The sequence below is a fragment of the Saccostrea echinata genome, unplaced genomic scaffold, assembly GCF_033153115.1.
Source record: "Saccostrea echinata isolate AGI-Se365-2 ecotype Australia unplaced genomic scaffold, CSIRO_AGI_Sech_v1 ptg000054l, whole genome shotgun sequence".
Taxonomy (NCBI): Eukaryota; Metazoa; Mollusca; class Bivalvia; order Ostreida; family Ostreidae; genus Saccostrea; species Saccostrea echinata.
Genome location: NW_026889803.1, coordinates 31,427,218 through 31,454,278, shown reverse-complemented (window position 1 = coordinate 31,454,278; position 27,061 = coordinate 31,427,218). Strand labels below are relative to the sequence as shown.

General features: G+C 31.7%; 1 protein-coding gene across 9 annotated transcripts in view; it reads right to left on the bottom strand.

Moving 5' to 3' along the window:
- The window catches only part of LOC133205790 (kinesin-like protein KIF28), a 33,055-nt gene extending 9,307 nt beyond the window's left edge, over positions 1 to 23,748 (bottom strand). For all 9 annotated transcript variants that reach the window (XM_061341665.1, XM_061341662.1, XM_061341666.1 and 6 more), the window contains exons 1-21: positions 23,606 to 23,748; positions 22,946 to 22,984; positions 22,502 to 22,578; positions 18,128 to 18,167; positions 17,086 to 17,210; positions 10,022 to 10,100; positions 9,487 to 9,553; positions 8,858 to 9,044; positions 8,401 to 8,553; positions 6,756 to 6,853; positions 6,356 to 6,456; positions 6,095 to 6,245; positions 5,893 to 5,971; positions 5,616 to 5,716; positions 5,091 to 5,296; positions 4,538 to 4,683; positions 4,177 to 4,323; positions 3,613 to 3,772; positions 1,375 to 1,462; positions 929 to 1,222; positions 151 to 426 (exon numbers count right to left, since the gene is read on the bottom strand). In XM_061341665.1, the coding sequence (XP_061197649.1) occupies positions 151 to 426; positions 929 to 1,222; positions 1,375 to 1,462; positions 3,613 to 3,772; positions 4,177 to 4,323; positions 4,538 to 4,683; positions 5,091 to 5,296; positions 5,616 to 5,716; positions 5,893 to 5,971; positions 6,095 to 6,245; positions 6,356 to 6,456; positions 6,756 to 6,853; positions 8,401 to 8,553; positions 8,858 to 9,044; positions 9,487 to 9,553; positions 10,022 to 10,100; positions 17,086 to 17,210; positions 18,128 to 18,167; positions 22,502 to 22,578; positions 22,946 to 22,984; positions 23,606 to 23,619 (2,628 nt within the window). In that variant the 5' untranslated portion in view covers positions 23,620 to 23,748. The remainder of the gene's footprint in view (positions 1 to 150; positions 427 to 928; positions 1,223 to 1,374; positions 1,463 to 3,612; positions 3,773 to 4,176; positions 4,324 to 4,537; positions 4,684 to 5,090; positions 5,297 to 5,615; positions 5,717 to 5,892; positions 5,972 to 6,094; positions 6,246 to 6,355; positions 6,457 to 6,755; positions 6,854 to 8,400; positions 8,554 to 8,857; positions 9,045 to 9,486; positions 9,554 to 10,021; positions 10,101 to 17,085; positions 17,211 to 18,127; positions 18,168 to 22,501; positions 22,579 to 22,945; positions 22,985 to 23,605) is intronic.
- Positions 23,749 to 27,061: the final 3,313 nt, after the last annotated feature.

Sequence of the window (27,061 nt, the reverse complement as noted above, 5' to 3'; positions counted from 1 at the left end):
CTCAACCACTATTGAAATAATTATTTCAATAGTGGTCGTTATTTCAATAGTGGTTCCAACAATGATCTTATCTAAATACCCCCACCCCCAATCTTTGGGAAAAAAACATTTATATACTCTTGTCCCCTAGTAATTAAATGATAGGCTTACCCTAGTATTAAGTTTCAGGAGTTTGGGATCTGGCAATGTGTCTTCCTGTATCCCATACACAGACAGTGTTATGCAACCCGACTCAAAGAAATCCAGGTTTTCCTGCTTCAGTTTAGGAATGGAGATGACCTTGGAGTGGTTGAAGGTTGGGGTCAGGGTGTTCTTCACAGTTGGGGTTTTAACCTCTTCAACTTTTCCGTTGTTCTTCACAGAATATTTAACCAAGATTCCTTTGGAGAATCTGGATTTGTGTATGTTTGCATTCTCAATGGTAAGCTGTGAAACAAAAATAGAATCTAAACATTTGTCATTTCATTTGTCATTTTTCTTGTGAATTTAAGTCTGAAGTCATTTCTTTTCATTTCTGTACTTTAACCAAGAAATAAATACAATTAGACAACAATATGAAATACTGTAAACCAACTTTTATCTGCGTGCGAGAAAAATACACGAGTTTTGCGACCTACTTTAACTCGCGAATATTAATCGCCGGGAACCATTTACCCTTGCTAATTTGTATTTGTAAGGAAGGTTTCCTCGGTCGTGAAAATTAATTGTCGTGGATTGATTTCAAATTGATGATTCGCGAATGAAAGTTAACGCAAATAATAGTTGGTTTACAGTAAACAGTGCCCATTAAAAAAAACAGTTACAGCATTTGTCATCTAATTCAAGAATTATCTTTTTTCAATCATACATCTGATAGAGAAAAAAATCACAAGATGCTTTTAAACTTTACATAATTATGTGAAAACAACTTGCTGTTCAAATACCATACCTTGAAATTGTAAGGTTTGTTAAGTAGCTCACGAGGATCATCCACAAATGCCTCCTCATCAATAGGTTTCCCCTTGGGGTCACAGGGCTCCAGTTTGACCTTGACATGCCCTTCCTCCTGACCTTTGTAATCTGAGATGTTGAGAGTATCCTCAAAGTCCAGACAATAGGACAGAGACTGAAGGAAGAGATTGGAGGTCCCTATCAGAACATCTTCTGTGGGTTCCCAGAAAGGGTCTTGTTCTTTAGGAATGTGTGACACATCTTCTCCATCTAGAAACTTCTGGTACAATTCCTATAGGTTTGGGGAAAATGAAGTTAATTCAATGGTTCTATTAAATTGAACAACATTCTAACATTCCAAAATTTTCCCCTTCTTTTTGAAAGTTTGATCATTTATTATCACTGGATATTGATTGCCCTATTTTACAGGTGAGGAAACCTTACCTGTATAAGGTATCTTCTTGTGATGAATTTTCCCCTCTCCCACAGCCATGTATTCCCATTTAGGAGATTTTTCATTTTCACTGTTACTCTGTGGACAAAAAAAACAAAGTTAGTTCATTCTTAATAGTTTTTATTACCTAACAATTATGTGAAAATTGAAACCAATTAGAAATACAAATTGTTATAAATAAAGTTTGTGAAGAAGTTGATTTTTCTGTCCAGTCAGAAAACAGGATTTTCACACACTGCTGAAGAAAGGTTATAGAAACAATAAGAGAGTATATGGATTGCATTTTCCTTGAAAAGATTTTTTGACCCAAATTTTTCAAATGATTCAAAAAATGGGGGAATCAATTATTCCCCTATCATTACATTAATACCATTTCAGCACATCAAGAATTGTAAACTGTACTTCTTCATTGAATGCATGCTATCATGCAAGTTAATCACTGCACATCCTATGGCAAGCATTTTTAGGGCAAAAATTATAGGGCAGTATTTTTTGATTTGTAAAATGTGAAGTGTGACAAGACATATTGTATATATTACTGGTCTACAAAAGAAGTTTATACATACATAGAATTACACCTTGGAAAATTGTGAAGAATTGTGAATACATAAATACAATGGTGTGCAATAGTCTCAAAAAATGCATGTACAATAAGGTGTTAATAATCTTAATAAAGACTTTACTTTTTCTGAAGAGTATCTTATAAAACAGAAATAATAATAAACCAAGAAAAGTAAATGAAAACTGCTAATAAGATGAAAAAAAAAAACAAAAGCTGCCAAATGAAAGGACATGCACAATCAATCTGAAATTTCATTTAAATGAAATGTGCAACATAAAACCAAAATGTTGGCAAAATTTGGGGTTTGAAGGGAAAATTACAGCAATTAATATATCACTGGCAAAATGCTACAAGCAGATAAGGATTTACAACTTGATGCCATCCAAAAAATCTTATTCTGAAAAGCTGATTGGTTTAATAAATCCACATGTAATGTAGGGGTCACATTTTGAGAAGCTGATTGGTCAAATAAACCATAGGCATTACTAAGGGGTCACATTCTGAGAAGCTGATTGGCTAAGTCACAGCAGTTCATTACACACCTTTTTCCTCCTTCTTGACTGTTTACCAGAGAAGCATGCAGCATAAAACATCACTGTTCTATCAGAAGCCAGCATTAAATTTGTAGATCATACTTACAATGCATGCTCACTTCACAACATACAATATATATTAGTGTCAGTGTTTATACATGCAATAGTAGATATTCACTGGGTAATTGCACATGATGCCTCATGATATCATTTTAGAGTCTGACAGAAAATTAAGTTTAACATGCTTCCTTAGAATACGTGACAACATTTGATTTTACCTATTTCTCCATTTATCTCTTCAATTCAGTATAGGTACATTAACTATAAACAGCTATAAAATCTTAATTTGCACATGGATTTTTAACTGCTTACCTTGACTGTTTAAGATATGTTGCATTTAAAATTTTCAGGCTCTTTATTTATAATAAATGTAACTTACTGCATTTACAGTTTTGAAGAAAGGGGTTTTTTAACAATTATTTTCCATCACCCTTCCTTTTATTGTGTACATCCACACATGTAACATATAAAGTGATTTATCACATTTCAGTGCACCACATTATTAGAAATTCATGAAATACATGTATCTTTTAAAAAGTGTGATTAGAAAGTTTCAAACACATGAAAAAAAAGGCACAGCTTGCATGTGCAGGTGGTTTACTGCAAGACAAGATTATTATGATTAAAACACATCTAAGCTTTCATACTTCGATGTCCAACTGAAACAAAATGCAATTTATAATCAATTAGCAATTACTTATCTTTGAATTACAAAAAATGTAACATTAATGGCAAAAAAAACTTCGAACTGGCTATAAAGCTAGATGAATTTAATGAAACAATCTTGGAAATCAAAAAATTTAGCTGATAAGTTGATTGAAGCTATTATAAAACATCCACAACAACAAATGGATCATGAAATAAAAGCAATCACCAAGGATCTATATACGAAAAAAAAAACCTATCAAATATTCAAAGTAACTCAGCAAAATTTAAAAACTTGCTTTTATTTGTCTCTATAAAATCATTTTCAATACTGAAAGCAACCTTTTTTATAGATAAAAACCAAACCACCTCTAAAAATTAATGCAGGGGAAAAAAACAGAATTCTTTGTGTCACCCATTCTACTTACTTTGAGGCATTTGACTGAGTTATGTCCCCTCCCTCTTGGGCAGCAGCTGAGATTAACACGACTTCAAATGACTTCTGTTTGTTCAGTTCCTCAGACACGGCATTCACTTCAGAAACCATAGGAAGGATTTCCAGAACCTGCTCTTGTACTATCTGTTGTTCTGTTTAAAGTAAGAGATTAAATCATCACAGCTTGATTTTTGACTTCTACCATACAGTAATGAAAATTACAGTTGAACTTCGGTATCTCTAACATCGATATCTTGAATACTATATTACTATGGATATGTCAAAGTGATTTGGAAGTCCCAACTACATCCTCTTTAAGTATTTTACCCTCGGATATCTATCTCGAAGTTTTTCTCAGTCCCATCGAGTTTGAAATAAGGAGGTTCAATTGTTATTTCGTTGTCGGACACATTTTTTTTTACATTTGAGAGAAAGGATTAATTAATAAGAAAATTTGTGATTCATATTTATCATAATCTACAATTTCTCTTTGTTCATTTATTTTCAATTTCTAATTAAAGATCTCAACATTGTTCATCATTCAAGACACCATTACCTTTACTTAGTCCTGCTGAACCAGTGGCAAATCCCTTCACCTGAGCAATTTCCTTCTGAGCAAACTCCCAAGTTATTTCTTTTGGAAGACTTGAATCTGCAGTTTCAGGTTTCAGGGGATTCATCAGAACATACATATGGTTGGATCCTGGGAAGAGGCACCAAATATCATTTAGCTACATTTCAAAATATTCCACCTCAAATAATATCAACTCACTATTACATAATAGATATTTAAGAAAATTGAACTGTTTAGTCCATTTGTAATACATATAAATATTTAGAATTCAAAATACTAAAATCTTCTTTTTGTGTCAAAAGCAAAATTATTTGTGGATAAGAGATGAAGAAAATAAAAATACCAAAGAGAATTCTGTCCTTATGACAAAGAGCCTTCCTTCCTGTGAGAGGTAAGCCATTAATTTTTGTCTTTGAGCCACTTCCTGACACTGATTCTATTTCTATCACACCTTTATTGTTAAATATCACTGCATGCTGTTTCTGTATACTGTTGAAGAAAATTTAAAAAACAATAATAATTTTGAGTAGTTTTAAGATAAACAGAAATTAAAAGAGATCTTACATTTTCTCATTACTGTAAAACCAAAGTTCAAAACAAAAGGCTTTTGTGCCATGATGCTGAATTGAGTCACCTGCAACTAAAATCCATGACTTCAATGATTTCAATTCACAGTATTGAGGCTTGATGTCAAGTTTACAAATTGTAGATATGTTGCTCTTGCATACTTTATATTTCTATGTAAACATTTGAACCCCTCTTGTGCCCCAGCCACCCTAGCCATGAGGGACTTGATTTGAACAATTATCTGAATCTACTCTAAATGGTACTACTTGTATATATTTTAAAAATCTTAATCTTGAGAATCTCTGAAATGGTAAAACAATTGTACCTACCTGAGACCACTGAGACAAATATCTGGTACAGGACTGGCATCCTTCCTTCCTACAGTTGTTTCACCGCTGTTCTTCAGGAAGTGACATATGACCCCAGACAACATGGGATCCTCATTTAAATTGATCAAATATGGCTCTTTGCTTTTCCTCTTGCTGTCTGCACCTCCTGTTTCAATTTTCTCGGTTTCTGTCCTGGCCTCGGCAAGCTGAATAACAAATTAAACTATGAGTTCAATACAGCTCAATTTCATAAATTAATCTAAAAAAAAAACCCAACAAAATAGACTTCTAGCCTAAGCAAATCATATCTAAGCCCCCGTGTTTGAACAGTTTACATACATTAAAGTATCAATGGAGATTGTCAGTTATCCTAACAATTAATACATGTATAGGAGTATCTAATTTCTCAATTGCATCACAACTGCATATTAATACAGAGCTGTTTTAACACTTCACCTCAGATAAATTTTGGTTATTTTTTTTTTTATCAATGTTGACTTGACTATCATTATTTGGTTGTCAGACCTTATCATCCCAGCTCTGGTCATTCTCTGCCAGCATTGCCTGATTGGCCATTAGCTGAGCTCTAATATCCTCTTCCATCTGTTTACGCATCTTTTCAAGCTCTGCAAAATTACACCAAGTTTGGTAAATTCTTTAAATATTGATCCATTAAATTACCCATAAAATTATTCTTGGAATGCAAATCTGTGAAAAAACACTGACAGAGTCCTAACAAGAAGGCTCCTTGGTTTAAATGACTAAATGAAAATTTAGGCCTGTAAATGAAGTGAGGACTCACCCTCAGGAGAGAGACCCGCCCCCTCCTGCATCACCATTCCCCCACTTTCCATGGCTCTCTTTAACTTCTCATTTTCTTCCTACACACAGTTCAAAAAAGCATTCAACATTAAAACCAGATAAATAATCTTTAATGGCAAATCTTTACCATATATATGATAGATAAAAAACATATGAATTTATTCATCCTATTTTCAGCATACCTTGAGTTCCCTTATAAGTTTATCTAATGGATTCTCATTGACTACTGCTTTGTTTTTGATTTTCTTTGCTCTGTCTGCATATCTCAGGGTGGACAAAGTCTCGTCATAGTTAATATCAGCCGGGGACAGGGCAGCAATCATTATTGTTTTACTGTAATGGAAGTAAATTTTAAACATATAAATTTTTCTCATACAAAAATGCAATATGTGGTCATATTTTACAGATCCATTACCAAAGTAAAGAAGGGGCCTTGATTTTACCTGTTGCCTCCCAATGCATTCTGTAAGAGTTTGGTCAGAACTGAGTCTCTGTATGGAACCATGATTTTCTTTTTTGTTCCCATTGACAAATCAGCAAGAGCCTACATAACAAGAAAATATTAAGTAACTATTATTTTTCTCAAATTTCCACACAAATAATCATGAACAAGACATAGACAATTAAAAACTTGATAAACCCTCCAATCATAACCATACTTGCTTGAATCAACTGTGTCCATAAAGAAAGCTCAGTTATTTTGTTTGTATTTTACAAATTTTCTACAATCTCGAGTATTTTTAAAATGAATATCTCAAAAATATATTCTTAAGAGTTAACTTTTAATTCTTTTGTAAGATTAGGATTGACATTGTGTAATTGACTTCAATGGTGACTTCTTACCGAGATGACATTCCCCAGAGCAGACAAGGATTTGTTGATGTTGGCTCCCTCCTTCAGACGGTCACCAGTGGCCCCCGTACTGTCCGCTCTTTCGGAGCCTGTGATACACAAACCCATCATTTCACAAAAGCATAAGCATGTGAAAAATCTTTGAAACAAACCCAATGTCAAATTACCATTCATATTCTCTCTCCATTTCAGTGTTTTCTAATAATGTCACCAAGTGTCATTAAACTAAGGTTATTTTATATGAGGGGCGTTCAAAAAATACGCGGACTTGTTGCAGAGAAAATATATTTGACGACAAAAACACACAAAAAGTCACACGTATTATAACAGAATCTTTACTTTAGTGGTCAACAAAATTTCATGTCAATATATTGAAAATAAATATCAATTTTAAGTGATTACTTCAGACCTATCAAGAAATCACGGCGCAGTTAAAGTGAAATCTGCGACGTCATGACATCATATAAAATATGCAATCTCGTTTTCTCAAATAGTATTCTCTTTTTTGTTTGATACACAATTTGTGTCACTCTATCTACTCATAATAGACATCAATATATCATTCCTAAACCAGGTTGGGAACTATAAAACTAGAGAATTATTTGAAATCTTGTTTGTTCTTAAAACCCCAAACTGCATCTACTTCTGAAATGTTCTGTGACGTTGGTCGCCATTAAAAACGGTAACAGTCCAGATCACGATTTTGTCGATGATCTTCTTCCGAACCCCCCCCCCCCCACCCACCCCGAACGTTTTTCATAAGGTCCTACCGTCTGAAATTTCCTTTTGCTGTTTGTAGACAGATGTCTGGCTTATCGCTGATTTATTGCATGTTTTATTAAGTATATTTTGGGTCTCTGTTTGCATTTTCCATATTCTACTCATGATTTGACAAACATGCACTGCTCCGTCGAATCACTCAACGTCATTTTTGCAGTTGTTTTTATAGGGAACACATCAGAGAAAATAACAATATTTCTGTTAATACTTGAAATATTACGTCAATAATTTTAATTCATAATTATGTAACAATATAAAGAATCTTTACAGAAAATTGTCGAATAATCTCGCGAATTTTGGAAAATCAATGAGAAAAAGTATAGGTTCTAAGAGTTCATTTTTCAGATATTTTGCCGTGCTCCGTACATCACTATCGGCAATATGAAAACAGCAATAATTTTAAGAGAAATTAATTATTATCAAAAAATTGTTCCAAAATTTTACTAAAATCATTAAGAAATATTTTTCTGTAAAATTTCATTGCAATTTGACGTCAGTAAAAGTAAATAATACCAGAGTCCGTGTAATTTTTGAACAGCCCTCAACGTACTGGTAACAGGCTACTTCAAACTTTGAATTAATTGTTAATAAAAAAAAAATTATTATTATAATTTTCTCTCTAAATGCAGAACAAGTCCATATCCACTACAGTTGAACTTTGATATCTTGAACACTGATGTTCCAAATACCATAGGTATGTTAAACTGAATTGGAAGTCCCAATGACTTTTTCTTTAAGAATTTTACCCTCAGTATCTCCAATCCTCGGAGATCTCATAGCTTTTTCTCGGTCCCATTGAGATCGAGATAATGATAACAAGGTTTGAATGAATTGGTAGCATTTAAGTCTCCCTTACCTGCTAAATCTACCAGATTCATGACACTACTCTTCTTGGTTTCTGACCCACTCTCATTCTTGATGATTTGGTCAAACGTAATGGTGACTACAGTGTGGGCCCTACTGCTGGTGGCATTCATGTTAGTGGACGCCACTGTTCTACTGGCCGTTCCTGAAATTTATGCAAATATGCCATATTAAAACTCATCAAATATTGTAGTTTGCAGTTCTTAAACTCTTAACTCAGAGTAATTTAATTCTGTCAAATGGTTCTCTTAATTAGTTTATTGGGAAACTGTGAAGTAATCATTACTTTATATTTTTTTCCCTAGTAAAATAATGCCCAAGATTAATTCTGCCAATAATCATAGGATATTTGAAGCTGGACAACACTGTTATGAATCAAAAATTTACCCTGTACTAAAATTAAAATTTTATAATTAGATGAAATTCTGTCTACTTGTGCTTATTCTTACCCTGGTCCGTTCTCTTCTCAATTTCAGCGTAACTACCCACAGGGACTCGTTTGAGATTTTCCACATAAAAGTAGCCCAGTTTGGGGTTCTGTCTCACATTAAGTCCACCTTTAGGATTGTCTTTAGATAATAAATCTCTCACTTGTTCATTGTAAATTTCTAACATAGAAAATGTCACTTCAAATCTCTGAAAAAAATACATATTTATCATATAAATAAAAGTATGAAATATTTTTAGGAAATTTTACATTGAATGAACTTTGAAAAGTTGTTCAAATTGACAAGATCAAATGACAAGAAAACTTGTTACATAGTTCATTAAAGCATTTTTAATATGGAAAATAATTGTCATACATTCTGTATATAGTCAGTGCAATATACAAATGCTGTAGTACTTTTTTCTGCATGGTAATTACGGTATGTACTCTGCAGTGACAAATTTTCTGCAGAAATGTCCCAAAGCAAATAAAGTATGTTTAACGCTTGTAGTGGCAATCTAAGAAATTTGCATCATATTTTCTATCCACAGATTTAACAGAAATTGTAAATTCGCAGAATTATGACCCCGTGGAAAAAAGTATGTATACAGTTTGTAATTGGAAGCCACTATGTGGCAGTATTGTACACACCTTATTTGGGTCTGTATTTTTGTCCATGGTTTTAAACATTTCATCACAGGTAATTGGTACGATTCCCCTATTGAAAAATTCAACAAACATCAGATTAACCATTTTCATAGAATAGCGGTGATAACACAATTATAACATACAGTTTTCACACCTTTATCTTAAAAATCAAGCAATGCTCTTCAACATCATTTATGAATACTTATGCATACATGGATATATATCAAACTTGTCTATATTAAATTCTGCACTAGAACCTAAAGAATCAAATATCTTAGATAGGTTGCTGGGTGCTTGTTACACGTAAAAGAGTTGCAATTTTTTTGCAGATTTCAACAAAGCCAATGATGCCTTTCATGGAAAGTTTGATTCAATGTACAAAAAAGTTTCTTCAGAAAAAAACAATAATCATAATCTATACTTGTAATCTGGATTATTAAAACATAACTTTAATTGGTAAAAAGCACATAAATATATTTGTGTAAATGTACTTTTTGATTTCAATTCCCCTTTTAAAGTTGTCTATAAATGTACTGACTTGTTATTTCCATATCCCACCATGGAGTAGGATTTTCCAGATCCTGTCTGGCCATAGGCAAACAGGGAACAGTTATAGCCTGTAAAGAAGAAATAATATATGTGAGTGTTTCAGTTAAAATAAAAAAAAAGAAACTCCACTAGTTGATTTAAAGCAATTTTCAATAGATGTAAGAAAACTTATATGCACTGCATGTAAGGTGGTCCTAGGTATGACTTTTTTTTTTCGGGGGGGGGGGGGGGGGGGGGGGGGGGGAGGGGGATGTTGAACACTTCAAGGCTTTTTTTTTTACTGTGAAAACATTTATGCCAAAATTTAAAAAAAACATTATACATGTACATGCAACTATAAAACACAAATATGTTTACACAAATGGAATATGTAACTAACAAATGCTTTTCCATATACAAACATTAAAATTCCAACTTCAAAAATTGATTTTATTTTTAACTTTATTTAAATTAGATATTGATTTCACTGTACTGGTAGTTTCATTCTAATACTTCACAAGACCATCTTGTAAGCTGTGTAGAAGAAGTTACTGCAGTTTTGAAATCACCTCGACATAAATACCTCATGAAATATTGATCTGCACAGAAGTGGATTCTATTCTAATGCTTAGAGGCAGAATATTTGAAAAGGGCTAAATCAATCAATAGTGCTCAACAGAGTACCTGGTGGTGAGAGTTCCAACTTCTCCCATCTTAAAGTAGCTGCAATGCCCACATGGCTTGTTAAATACATGCTCTCTGATATTATTATTCTATTTTCAGTTGTTTAATGTGAAATATATAAGGCTTATGTAAAAATGTGTTTTTTGTCTTAACTGTACTACATATAACTTTAAGATGCAAATAATGATGTTTTTTTTTCATAAATATAGCCCCCCCCTTTTTCCACCCCCATGAAAAAAATTATCCCCGTATATTAAAGTGTGTGATATTTAACTATTTGACTATAAATGTACTGTTGAACCTCTCTGTCTTGAACACTGAAGTCTTCAATACCATGGATATGTTGAAGTGAGTTGCTGTCCTAACTCCTTGCTCTTTATGTATTTTAATCTCAATTTCTGGCAATCGTCAGATATACTGAAGTTTTCCTGGGCCCAATCAACTTCCAAATAACAAAATTTTAGTGTATATTGTTGAATTGAAAAACATCACTATATTATGTCTTTATTAAATGTGTATGAACTTTAATGTGCTTCAAGTTTGAATGACCTTAAAATACCATAACCTGCAACATGGAGTTGACTTACAAAATTGAAATTTGAGAGACCTTAGACTAAACGAGGTTGTATGTCACTGTGTTTACCTTTGTTGACACCAAGTCAAAAGTACACAAAATATCTCAACCAAATTCAATCTGTTTACATTTACTTCAGATTACGTTTAAGAATGAATACATTAAACTTAAAAGGTTATTGGTTAGTGAACATCTTTCTCATTCTGCTCAAACAAATTGTCTATAATCTTTATTCCACATGCACTTGTCTGAACTGATTCTGCACAAACTAATCAATGTGAGTTATAAGGTCCTTCGGTAATGGAAAACAATAGACTATGCATTTTAAATCCTGATTGCATACAGATTACATAAAAGTCTTTAAAATGTTTAATGGCCCTTACATAATGTTTGCCAATAGTGCAAGCTAGATAACCAAGTAAAAAGCCACAAATACAATGGTAGAATTCATAAAATATTTAGGTGTACTTGAACATACCCCATCCTGCTTCCTGGAATTTTATTGGATAAGGTATTTAGATAGATACATGGACATGCCAAATGCTCCATCAATTCAAATTCTTCATTAACAGAGTTTACAATATCTCTCAGACTCCATACTTCAGGAAGTTGTTAAATATTTATGTTTAATGCAATGCAATGTTACAAAAGCCTGATTAATATGTCCAGACAGTCCCTGGTGGCATAGCAATCTGCTTTAAAATTAACATGTACACTAGTTAGGACAAAATTATTGAATTATATAGGTCTGGACCATAAACTTGCATAAGGGCAACACATTACACTGTTGGGGGAGGGAGGACCGACACATCCTTTTTGTGACAAAAATACATGCAAGATTTATTTCATAAATCAATTTTTTGTTGTTGGATATTGCATTTATTTACATTAAGTATAGCCAAGTCATAAAACTGTTCTGCAAAACTCCAAAAACCTGTGTCCCTGCCTCAGACCCCCAAGCATTTGCCCCCCCCCCCTTTTTCAGTAATCCTGGATCTGCCACTGCATCCTTTATCATGGTCTCTTGATGCCGGCCTGTACATTTACAGTAAATCAAATCAATTTTTTTTCATGTGTGGCTAGAATCATGTGAAATAACTTATAAGTTTGCTTTCTACAACAAATACACAATTTCTATATTTTCAAAGAAAGACAAAATGGGAAAGAAAATTAATGTCAACCTGTACAGTATATATTAGACTGAAAGTTATAGTTGCATTAAGGAAACTCCTAAAAATGTTTACAGCATTGGCATCAAAAATGTACAATCTTTATAACTTTTATGGTATCTCTATTCTATAGCATTTAATTTTTATGATGAAATGTGTAAACAGGACACGGTGTCAGGTTACAAAATATATGGACACAAATTTCATTACATATTTTTTTAATTTTCTGCCAGGGAACATTCACTAATATCTAACACTGACAAACTTAAATCAGAAAAATAATTTTCCCACTAATTTTATACTTGATCTCTACATTATTTATATTTAATTTTCCTTTGTTTATTGCCCCCATAAATAAGATAGAGATACATACTGGAGGGACTTTATAAAGCCATTTCCTATATGTTTAAGTTTAAAGTTCAGAAAACTTATCAATGGTAAAGTATTGTATATATGTATTAATTCTAGCTGGTGTCACCTTCATAAGAATCACAAAGCCCATTCAAACACTGAAATACTCAAGGTATAGTTACCTGTTAAATAAAATATTTAATCTATAAAGGGTGACAGAAAGAACAAAGAACTAACAGTACAAAACTTGTCAGCTGTTTTATATATGTATAAATGTGTTGTGCCTTATCAGTAATACCAGCTCTAGGTCTGAGTTTGGTAGTATTTTCTGCTTGGTGAATAATACATTTTTTTCCCCTGATCTGATTTCCTCTTCTGACTTGACCAGCTGTATACACTCAAATCCTCCCCCCACCCCAACCCACCCACCCCCTTTCCCCATTTACAAATAATCTCTGGCAAGATTATTTATTTCTTTAGCATCTAAATGCTAGTGTCAATTTTTTTTCTCTAAAAGTCAATATAAATTTCAAAAAACTTGAAATCAATGGTAATGATGATCAATTTACTCTGTTCACTGAATGGCTAGCAAGCTAATCCAAAATATTCATATATTTTCCACAGTTTTCTATTGATTGTAATCTTACACATAAACATAAGCTAAGCATGGCTAGTGAATATTTAAAACCTGCTGGATTTTTAAAAAACTGTACTGTCATATACCCTAGAGCATATCTCTTTTTTAATATCTAACAAAAAAAAGGTAATATAAGATAAACATTATAGAACAGGTTTTGTTTCAGACTTCCATATTGATTTTCATTCAATAATAAAAGATGAATTTTGAAACTTTGATGATGAGGAGTTCATTGTCTCTAAATAAATGGAATAAAATTGATTTCTCTTGAAACCCGAAAGTGAAGGTTTCACTTGAATGGCTCAATAAGACTGTCATTGATTTCACAAAAACAAAAACAATGTTTAATATAGGCCGTGCTTTGGTCTGAATAAAAAATAGAAATGATAATTGTCTCGTTTTTTTATTTTCAGTTAGAGAAGTCATGATCCTTGTAAGTTTGAATTCATTATAAGTACTGTAAACATACTTTATTCTACAGGGTCATAATTCTGCAGAATCACAATTTCTGTTCAATCCGTGGGTAGAAAATTATGCAGATTTCTTAAGATTGCCTGTTGCATGTTTTAAAAGTAACTACTTTAAAGGCAGAGATTTTAAGCACTGCCTTCAAATTAACTGACAGAAATTGTGTTACTGTGTACATATGCATAGTGTAAATTAAGAGGGCTGGGTGGTTGTGGCCATTTTCAGACTATATTGATCTCCTTTAGAAGAAGAGCTCCATATAAAGATATACAAAAATGATCAAATTTTAAAACTAAAATGTATGAATTTTTGTTTGCCAAATGATAGTTGACAGCTTAAGATATCATATCTAAAAAAATAAGTTACATCTGATGGTTTAAATTTGTTGACCCCCCAGCCTCCTTAATCCCACATGGAAAAAAGTATACATCTACAGTATATGAGTGTAATTTGGGGTCTTGTCATGTCTGACGCCGACTTCTGACAACATAACTTCCAATACCTAAAATAATACACCCTGATCCAGATTTATCATTTTATGCAACAATATTTTATGCTAAAAGAACTAGAATAAGCCATGCAACTCTTACATATCTGGAAAGTCATGGGAAAAATATCTTAAATGATGACTGGCATAGTTCAATTGAATGTTCTTTGTCTGTGTGCTTGTTTGTGTGTATATCTTAGAAGGGGTGGGGATTCAGCCATTTTCTGAGGTGCAAAAATTTATACATGCTATGCTCTTCATTTTTTATTTCACAACAAACTTATCTATTACCTGAAATTGTTCAGTAAATGGTAATGTCTAAAATTTTGCTCCCTAAAATCTAATGCCTACTTATGAAGGTCCATAAAAGCTTACAATGAACAAACACTGAGTTGACTTTGACAGGTAAAATGGTTTAGGTATTGTGCATGAACCAAGTTAACAGTTTTTTAATGTCAATATCCAATTAATAATTCTATGTATTTGCACAGTTATTGATTGTAAGACATGATGAAAAGAAGTTCATTAAGTTTAACCGAATAAACAAGAGGCCTATGGGCCACAATGCTCACAGTCACCTTTCTCTTCCTGACACCAATGATACCCTAGCTTTATAGTAGCCATCAATGAAAAGTCCATGATTTCAACAACATCAGAATACAGTACTTATAAAGTCCATGATTTCATCAAATGACAATATCAGTGAATAGTATACTTTTAAAAAGTACATGATTTCAACAACTTCAGTGCACAGTACTTGAAATTCACAATTTCAACAATTTAAGCGTACAGTGCTTAAAGTCCATGACTTCAACAAGTTCAGTGAACAAAACTTAAAGCTAGTCCGTGATTTTAAAAATTTTCTTTATCATCATATGGGGGAAAAGACTATTCAGTTAACTAAATGAAAATCCCCTTCATCTGGAAATGATTTGTGCCAAGTTTGGTTAAAATAAGCCCATGCAGAGGTTCTGAAGAAAAGTCAAATTGTGAAAATTTATCAAGAAATAGACAGACGCTCTTTGATCAGAAAATTTCTTTTGAGTCTTTAGCTCAGCTGAGCTATAAATGGATATAAATGGATAAAAAGCTTTATGGACAACACTGATGCAAAAAAATGTCATCTTAATTGGTAGGGGTGGGACGATATACCGATACAACGATACATACCGATATTTTCTTTTAAGATACGGTTTACGATACAGGTATTAAAATATCGGTACGAAACGATACACAAACGACTTATCAAAAAATTGAAAATGAAAGTAGTTGTCCTTGGAAAATGGCGGCTTCTATGAAGCGAAGACATGATATTGATATTGAAAACACGCTTTAGAACTAATAATGTGTAGATAAGGGGTAAATCATTTTCACTTTTAAGCATCCTCGGAAGATGGGACAAGAAAAGTTCAGTTTGGAAAGCGTGTTATATATACAGAACGTATCGTTTCCACAACAGTTGATATTAGTCCATCTGGTACTAACAGCTCATAACAATGTATGGATTCTCTAATTTCAAGAATTTAAAATTTCGAAACAAATTGTGGATTTTTTTTAAACTCAACTTGGTTACAGACTTTCAGCAATTAATATTAATGTACATGTGATGTTTTTTAAATGAATTTTTAGACAGTGTTCTTGATAAACTAGTCTACACGACTATTTGTACACAACTTGTTTATAGACATTTGGCAATATGTACATGTAACAATGTTTTTGTAAATTTTAAGTCAATGAAATTGATGAACTTCAAGTATTATTATTTCAAAGCACATATGGTTTGATATAGAACAATTTGTAGATTTAAACTGAACTTGGTTACAGACTTTCAGCAATTAATATTAATGTACATGTGATGTTTTTTAAATGAATTTTTAGACAGTGTTCTTGATAAACTAGTCTACACGACTATTTGTACACAACTTGTTTATAGACATTTGGCAATATGTACATGTAACAATGTTTTTGTAAATTTTAAGTCAATGAAATTGATGAACTTCAAGTATTATTATTTCAAAGCACATATGGTTTGATATAGAATGATTTGTAGATTTAATCTCAAGACAAAAATGAAATAAAATACAAAATTTTTTTATAGTTTTATAATTTATCATAATATCGAGATATGTATCATATCGTGTTATGTGTAACGAGATACGTATCGTATCGTAAGATCTGTGTATCGTCCCACCCCTATTAATTGGTGCAAAATGTTATCTCCTGAATGCAATTTTCTCCATGGAAACTGATGATTTAATTAATTGGTAATCTGCAATAAAGAGCACTTTAATTATTCTAAAATGTCTTAATTTCCTCAGGAATAGTCATAATGTGTGCATTAATGGGGTTATCATTAATGGAATTGCATTTAATAACACCATTTAATTCCGCTTACGAATCTGGATATTGGGATGAAGGGAAATTTCTATACACCTATTTCTTCCTGGCATTTAGAAAATGAACAAATTTAAAGTTGTTCCTTCATCAAACTTCTAGGTATTTTTTTAAATAGTTTTATTAGCTGTGTGGGGATTGGTGAATCCTCTTTTGACCAATTTACTTATGGATAATTATAAAGCTAATTTTCTCCAAAAATAGTAATGAGTTGCTCATGTTTTCAATGTGTTGTTGATGTAGTTTGAAACCCAGTGCACACAGGTAACTGTATATGTCTGAAGCAAAAGGAGCCAAATATGTTATTAACCTTCAAAAGCATTGTCCAGAACGCCTTGTCCCAGATTTTCGAACACTCTTCTCTGACTGGCATAATTACTCCCGCCCGCAGGAACTAATACGCCATCGCTCTGCTCTTGGAAGCCATCATGTGACCTACAACAAAGAAACAAGGACATATAGCTACACAGTCTATAGCTGAAAATGCAGAATATTGCAATTTTCTGTTTCATAGGAAAATATGATCAATTTAATATTTCAGCTTTACATACATGAATGCAATAACATCTATTCCATATATGTTAAAAAGAACCTTGGAGGTATAAATTTGGGAATTTTATACATGAATGTTTCATATGTATTTGTAGAAGAAAACTCCTTCTAAATTTTCAGTTGTATTACTAAATCTTGAGCTTTAGTTTTTTCATTATACAGGAAAATGTGGGTTTTTTTTTCCAGAATTCAATTTGAATGAAACTGACAAGTACTCAAACCACACTTGATCATTTTTTCAATAGCTTGTGGTCTAAATTTTTGTTGTGGTCGAGCAAAACTATGGGATTTAATCTTTTTTTCCATTAACATAATCAGTGAACTGTTCAATTGTATTTTTCATTATTGTGCTACCTATCAAATTTAAATGGAACAATGTCACCATAATTTCTTTCAAAAATATTGGTGTACTTGAACCTAAACCAGTCTTTGCAATTAACTCCCCATTCAAATGTACTGATGTAGATCTGTCTGTGTACTTATACTTATAAATCTCCAGATTAAAATTGTGCAGTATTGAATTGTAAATACCTAATTTACTGTTCGTTAGCTTTTGGCATGCATTGTATATGGCCGATGAACAGAGTGGTTGTAATATTGAATACATTTATAAAACCCCATGTGTGGAGAATTGTTCAGCTATGTTAATCATGAACAATTAAATTTTAAGATACAGATGCATACAAATATTTTGTATATAGTACTAGCTATGACACTTATAAAATCCAGTACATGTGTAATAAATTAACCTATGACTAAAAGTGTAAAAAGATTATACGAATACAGAATCAATATCTTACCAATATGAGTAATCGAAGGAAAAGCTTTTAGGTTCTTCATCTGTAAAATTAAAAAATTAAAATCATCTGTAAATTAAAAAATTAGAATCAAACAAATTCCAATAATTGTCAAGTATTTGTTATGAGGTATTTAAACTATTCATATGAATAAAAAAAAAAAAGATTCACAATTTATACCCGGTATTTTCAAAGCATATTATTCTTTCACAGATAAAGATGAAAAATCTTTTAAATTTATTAACAATTTAAATGGGTTAGAAAATCACTTGATGACCTTGCCAATTTTGCGATTCACTCAGAACTCTTTATACTCCATAATCCTCAACTTAACGTTAAACCATATCAGTGATATGTGAAGTTTTATGACATTGCGTTATCAGAACACCCACACTCAGGTCAGGTGAAAGTGTCTCCAATATGTGTTGAAATGTTTACTGTTATCTGTATGCAATGTCTATAAAGTCATATTAATTTTTTTTTAAAGACATATTAAAATTTTTGCTTTAATTATATGCCTGCATTTAAAAATTGATTAATTCATGTTTGAACTAAGTTTGTATTTCCATATTAAACACTCATAATTAAAAAGTCAAGAAAAATATGAATGGAGATAAATTTATACCCCAGTATACATTTAAAACCTGGTTATCTCAAATTCCATAGGACCAGTAAAAAACTTTGAGATATCAGATGATTCAAGAGTACATAAAGACTATTGGACTTCCAACTCACTTTGACAGATTCCATGATATTCAAGATATCAGTGACTGAGATAATGAAGTTTAACTGTATATGCATGGGATCTAGAAAATTATTCTCTATACTAGCATCAGCATTTGCAATTTTTCAATTGATTTTCATAATTCAAAATTCAAATAAAAATCTAAAATTCTTTGAAAAAAAAAATTATTTAGATATTTATAATGAAATATCTATCAAAATTTCCTTATGTAAATTGCAAAAAGTTTAATCAAAATTTAAGAATGTTTGGTTCTTGACCACAAAATATTGATTTATCTGGATAATAGGGAAAATACCAGAAATCCATGATGCCATGCAATACACTGAATATAATTCTATTGATATCCTTTTTCAACTTCTACATTGAATAAATTATAAAACCTATGCTAATTGATAAAAGATTTAAATGTGAAAATATTCATTTAACCCCCCCCCCCCTCTTTTTCCAAATATCTCCATCCATAATCCATGATATATGTTTATTTTATAGCAGACATTTCGTGTACAATTCAATCAATGTACAATTCAATCAATTAAGATGTGGGCATTTTCATTATATAATCAGTCAGACCATAAAATACCCATTCAGTCAAGAACACGCAAAACTTTAAAAAATCGAACCATTGATTAAGTAAGACTATAAGGGCTGATCTTTGTACATAGAATGTGCATTATGAAATTATAATGTTGAGTGTACTGATCAATATTGAAGTCTGAGCTGTTCAATACGGTATCTATGAAAAACAAATACTTCCTAGACAATGTTAATGTATTTTTAATTCAATTCTTGAGTTTTATGGCTGCTATGTATCATGTTGATACAACAGTTACAAATCAGTATGGACCCTGATATTGAGTGTACATATATTTATCTATAACCATTAAAAACATGTTCGAACATTATTAAAATCGATTTCATATCTGCCCCAAAATTGAGATAATAAAGCTTACTTAGGGTTGGAGTGGTTTAAAAATTTCTTCTTGACTTTCAAATTACATATTTGTGCAAACATATGACCATAAAGTTTACGCCAAGGATCTGAGTAGGAGAAAGTTAACTTAGCACACTTCTAAAGCCGCACAAGCTTTGTTTATCTAAAATATTGGTTTTCCTCTTTAGGATCTTTTGTAAATGATCAGCCTATAATTCATCAATGGCTAGATTATCCGATACCCTGTGTTTATAGGGATGCTTTGAGGCATTAAGATGTTGAAATCCCTTGACTTTCTCACCCTTAAACCATTTTACAATGTGTCAGAAAATCAATCATAAATTAATCTAGAACAGGCTATTTTCATCCCCCCCCCCCCTTTAAATGGACACAATTTCCATGATCAAAGACATAACTTGCCAAAACAAGTCGCTGGAAAATAATACCACCCTTGCAGCAAGATGATGTAATTAGTGAACACAGGATAATGAATCAAGCTAACGAATTTTGAAAATACATGCTGGAGGCAGAACACGATCCATTGCTAATCATGGAAAAGACGATATTCATTATTGAGCCATAGAGGTTGTCCACCCCCTTTTGATATTTTCATCTATAATAAGACACATGATAAAGACTTTAATTTAAAAAAAATCATGTAGGGATGACGGGGATTTCTAATCATGTCTGTATATGAAAGTCAAATCTGTATACCTTAGATACACTGATAAATTATATCCCCATGGGATTTCTTTCTACGTACCTTCATATATTATTAAAAATGTATCCAGCCTTGAAATATGTTCTAGATATTTCTTACAATTATAAGGAGAGGTGTGCTTAATTTTAAAAAAAAAATTGTTTGTTCCGAGTTAATAAAATCATGAAGCTGAAATTTGTGTCTCCACGAAAGTTCTTCAATTCTCATAAGAAAATTCAGAGGAAAGTTACACATGAAAATTAACACCTATATATTATAGGGCTACAGTAATTTGAAGATCAATGATTCTTAACAGTTCAATATTACCAGACTAGTGTATAATCTTAAGTTTTAATCTAAAATGAAGAATCTATGATGGTGATCTGTTTACATTATAAGTGCATCTGTTTTTGTTTTTTTGTTTTATTCTTATGCAGGGTTATTTTTGCCCCCCCCCCCCCCCCATTAATTTAATTCACCTTTATATCACTTGCAAATGATTCCCTCCCATTTTATTTTTTAATTTAGTAATGCCCATACAATTTGTTTGTTTTAAGAAGGAAATTACTGTTTCTGGGAATTTGCCCTGTTAATGAATTTGCCCAAGAATGAGGGCAAAAGGGGTATAAGTAAAACAGGGCAAAAATTTCGCTAAATGTATATAGTACTGATTAATAAGCAGGTCTAAAAATGTTTAAATGAGCTTCATTTGTAACTCTAAATAGAATCACACATTGTTAACTGCAAAATGATGTGGTCAGAAAATTAATGTAAAATGTTTCATTTTTTGCATCGACCCTGCATTTTAAGCAGCATATAAAATAAGCTTATATTCTATGCTTGAGCTCAGAATGTTTTAATGTCATAGCATAAGATTTAATGTGAATGCTCCCAAAAGAACTGAAGATTTGTTAGAGTATATATTCAAATTATAATTTTAAATATAAAATCAGGTGCAGATCCAGGAATTTTTGTCAGGGGGGGGTCCACCCCAGTCAAAAAATAATTCCCCCCCCCCCCCCCCCCCCATAAAAATCCTTTCCCAAACGTATTAAACCCAGAAGATTTCTTGACGCACATGAAAATAATATTCCTTCAGATATGATGTAGAATACAAACATTTGCTATAAAGTACCTGGTACTGATCAATGGCAACTTTTGCAAGTTCTAGTCTCAGGAATTGTTGCTAATGATTTGTAATGTAGCTCATATATAAACAAATTTAAATAAAATATATTTTAATTGTATTTCTCCTAACCTCAAAAAAGTTATTGATTATAGATCTGCACGTACTAAGGCATCATTTTAATTATAGTCCCAAGACACTTTGGGTACAATGCATCTATTTCATTTCTTCATGCAGTATACAAAATAACTATATGACATAATTATACTGCATAAAATATGAAACTTTAAGTATGGTATACTTTTCTGATATCTGTAATTTTTTACAATTTGTAACCTGAGAGAAAGCTAGCATTTATATTCCTCAGTTTTCCTCATCTGCAATTTCTATTAATCATCTATATATATACCTATCCCAAAGCCTGCAGGAACTATAAAATATTTTAAATTGTTAATTTTGAAGAAACTACAAAAATAGGATGAACCACAAAAATAGGACGAACATGGAAAGTCCTTAATTAACATGTAGTGACAGTAATTATAATTGGTTCATACAAACTGGATTTAAATTGAATTAAGACAGAATATAACCCAAGGTCATCAAAGGGAAAGGTTCATTGGATACAATCACAACACCGCCCTCCCCCACCCCTTTCAAAAAACTTCACAAAAATAATGTTTTTGAAACGAAGTAAATTCATTATTTATCTGTTTAATATTGTTTACTAAGACTTCCAGAATATACTAAAAAATGTTTTGGCTTCGCTTAAGGGAAAGAGAGAGAGAGAGAGAGTGAGTACCCCTCCCTGAGATTGTTTCCCATATACCCTCCTTTCGATGTCCCTATAAAACACGAAGACACCTCGTCAAACTTACTTGGTGTTTCCGGATTTGTAATAGTAGTCATCTGACCCTGCATCTTAATAATGAGTTTTGCCTGTCTGTCCTTTTCCCTATAAAAAGAATGTTAAATATTTCACCTATAAAGGGGAGATTACTTCTTCTAAATTTAGCAATAAACTAAAGAAATTTAAAAAAATATATATGTTTGAAGTAGAATACTACATTTCTTGAATTAAGTGTTACATGTAATTTAAAAAATGATATAATTCCACAATATATCATTACATTGTACTGAAAAATGAATGTCATATAAATCATATAATTTCCTTTTAATTTGCTCCTAATTTATTATTTTCTCCATATATCAATCAATATACATACTTCAACTCCATAAATTTGTCCTTTTCCAAAGTTATAAAAATATTATAAACTAATCAATGATTTTCTGTGCATAATTTTCAAAAACACATTTATTACCTTTGATTAAAGGGACGGACCCTGACAGCTACTTTTACCCTGTAAAAAAAGAACGATTTGACTTTATTTCTTTTTGTTTCATCATTTCAATTGTTTCTGACATGTTTATATATGTATTCATGTAGATGAGATACACAAATTGATGCTTATTTGATATTTCTATGTTTTCTTTTAATTACTAAATTAAACAAGGAAGAATATATAAACATTTCTGCTATTTTTTTTTAATTCTTGTAAATTGCTGTTAATTAAATCCTTTAAACTCAAAAAAATTCAAAGAGAGAAAAAATTAACAATAAAATTGAAATGTCTGACCACAGTTAATTGTCTATAATTGCATAGTAAGTTGAATTGTCCCATTTCTATTTTTTTTTTTTTTTTTTTTTTTTTTTTTTTTTTGACTGCTCTGAAAGAATTTTTTAAGAAATTGTACATTATAGCCCGTTAGGTACATAATAAGTTCTAATAAATTATCTGCAGTCTTAAAGGTATTTCTCACAAACATCCCCCCTCCCCCTTTTCATAGAAAAGGTTCACTTTGATCTGCTAATTATACACCGGTGTGTTGAACATCTGCAACCAGAAAGAGAATGGTGTATATCTATCAAATACAATGTATTTGTTATTGATTAAATAATTAAATTGTCGTCTGATACATACGATTCGTCCGGCATGATGTCTGCTGATCCACAGAATAACTTTCAATTAATTAATCCATCGGAATCCTTTACAGAAAACATCCAACTAAACACGAAAACATTGCAATCGCTCCACTTCGCTCGGACACTTGTCTTGAACTGTCAGAATGCACCCTGCGATTCATCCAGGTATAACGTGACGTCACACAGGTAAACACAGATATAGTTCGTTTCAGAAAACATCCAACAGTAAACGGGTATAAAGACCTATATAAATTCGTAACATCAACTCGTGTAAATTAAAATAATTGATGGAGAAATATATAAATATGGTCTAAATTCTACGTGCATAAGTTTATAAATTGAATAGAACAATATTTCCAAATATTTAAAACTTTGTAAATGAAATTCAAAAGTCTCTGCCTCTCTATATATTTTTAAAAATATGTGGAAAAAATTTTGAATACAAAATAATTCATATGATTGCAAAATTGAAAAAGTCTACATCAAAGGGCTTGCTCACTATGATTATACTCAAAAACAGTTTTATTTTTTAAAATCCATACCACCAAAAAGGAACATCTCATCCTTAAGTATGTACATGTATTTGCTGGGATACTGGTATTTTCAGTTTCGGCTATTTAATTCTATGCATTCATAATTTGAAACAAATTACAAAAAAGAAAATTAAATGAGTTAGACAATGATCATATTTTTGAGATATAAGGCGTCGTAATTATGCCGGTAAACCAGACTTCATAGACTTGAATGAAATATTTAAGTCACTGAAACTTTTCTTCATTTAAGATGTCTATCAAAACTAAGAAAATCAAAATGTGAAAAGAAAATAGGAAGTTAGTGGGACAAAAATTATGCTTAAATTGATGAATAAACAATTTGAGAGTAGTTCGGTAAAAATGGCCCAGCAGAATACAACATCTTTATGTGGTCATTTGGTTTACATGTAGAAAAGATTTCTATATAGACTGGGAAAAAAGTCTTAATTGTCATATATTGCAATGTATGGGAATTGTTATTTTCTATTTCTTTATAGCTCAAAATATCATAACATTAAGCTTAATTTTCCATCAATATTTCAAAATGAAAAGGTACATAAGACTTTTTAAATATACCTGCAATTTACAACATATGGAAACTGATTATAGTCGTTGCTCAGAATTAAGAGATGTAAACAAAAACAAACAATGGATAATATGTCGGATAAGTGATTTAAACAATTCATGCAATATTGTATTTCAAAATATTTTCCCCTAAGTATGAAAAGAAAACAATCAGTCCATCATCTAAATGAGGATTAAAAAGGAAATATCGGTGCATCGGAAAATATTCGAGGGAGGGGTGGGGGGGGGGGGGTTGATCTAAAAGAATAAGAAGTACAACACGTTCAAGTTGTGAGAGTTATACAAAAAGACGAAATTAAGGAACAGATTCTCTTACATTACGGGCCTATTGCTCTGACACCTGCCAAAAGAAGAACGAAAAAAAAAAATCAAAAGCCACACTAGACGCGCTAAAAGTACAACCCCGGAAATGCCCGATATGGTTAATTGGTTAAATTATTCAACACATGGGAAATGTATATATGTTTTTATAATTTAAAAAAAAAAACTGTGTTTATGTTCTATCAAATTGTCCGTGGATTGCTTTTACATATTACAATAACATTGAAACAAAAGAGTACACATTTGAAATATTAATCTTTAATTTATTTACACAGAATTGTGATCAATTTGTACTTATCCAATTAAATTTTAACAGACACTGAATATTTTGCATGAAAGTTAACAACAAGCATGCATGATCGTTGTGCTTGCGTTGTTCCTTTGAATACAACTGAATTACAGATTTTCAAGTTGAAATTGTTAGACAGAAAGGTAATCAAAATTGCAAAAAAACATACTCTATGAATTAAAAGTTGCATTTTCTTGGATGTGATGAGAGGCTATTTTCTAAACCAAACAAAAACTTCATGTTTCTTTGGTAACGGTACCTTCAGCAATGGACTGTGCTATTGAACTGCTAGCCGCCCTTTGTCTATCATATGTACATGTATAAAAGACAAACTTAATTACTTGCTTGTGAAATCTAGTGAAATACAGAAAACTGTATATTTATTAGAAATATCATAAAACTGCCCCCCGATGTAGTGAAAAACATACATCTTTGATATTGTACTATTTCTCTATATCCATACTCACGCATGCTATAAAAACTGTTTTGATTTGTCACCATTGTTTATGTTTATCTCTGTATACAATTATAAAATTGTGATGAGATTAATAAATTCAGTTCACTAAGTACCAACCGTTTCTAATTGACTTCTATATAATGTTGTCGAACAAGACTAGGAAATGTACTTACCTTTGAAAAGCTCACTGTCCTAAAAGCACTTACGAATCTGGTCTTCGTACTTCCGCATTTTTAAAAAAAGCTTCTTAATCCTACCAATATTAAGACTATAATTAAAATGTTTAAAGAATTGACACAGAATTTGACAGAAATTACCATTTTTCTTAAAAATTATAAAGGAATGATAGACTTTTTATCCATGTGAATTATTCCTCTTATCAGAGAGTCAATGAACCTTAAAGCTCCGACGATATGACAGAAAACTCTGAAGTTTCAAGTATGAATGAGTGACACTATAATGTTAATTACTTTTTTATTATTTATACATAATTTTATTCACATGAAGTGAATGGGATAAGGCAGCAGGCATAGCCTATTTTAGCCCTCTCCCTACTATATTTTTATTACTATATACATGTACATGTATAGTTCAAAACATCAAAGTATAGAAGGTCTCTAGCTGCTAGTATTAAATAAATCTAAATATATTCTCGTAAGAGACGAATTTCACATTCTTAAGGGTTATCTCCCTTTGTCGGCGTAACCCTCATTTTTCTCACTAGGCCCTATATCCCTTGTAACTTACCAGAAAATATTTTCAACCTTCAAACGCCATCGGACAATTTCGATCCTTTCCTGTATATGTTCCCATACTGTGGGACCCATAGTATGGGGCAACATAAAAAACATAATGAGCATATTCATGCAGATTAAAAATTGTAAGACATAGTCCCATAAAGTTGGTAATGAACAGTGCCTTACGCCGGTTGACCTCAGATGGACCCCGCAAAGGGAAATAATTTTTGTAAATGTGAAAGTCGTGCTTTCAAAGAAAAAACCAAAACAAACAAAAAACATCCAATACATGTTAAGTAGCAATTTGTGTCAAATATTCATTAAAGCAACATTTTAATGAGTGAACTAGAGTAAGGCAAATTGAAGAACACCTATTTCTTTCAAAACATAAGTTTTTAGTGGAAATACATCAGGCAAGGTCTTTTTTCTGGAGTTAAAAGGGGAATAAAGTTCTCAATTTTCTTTTTCAACTTTTTAAAAAGATAGAAAATGAGTCACATCCCACCATATTTCCCTTCTTCTTGGATGACCT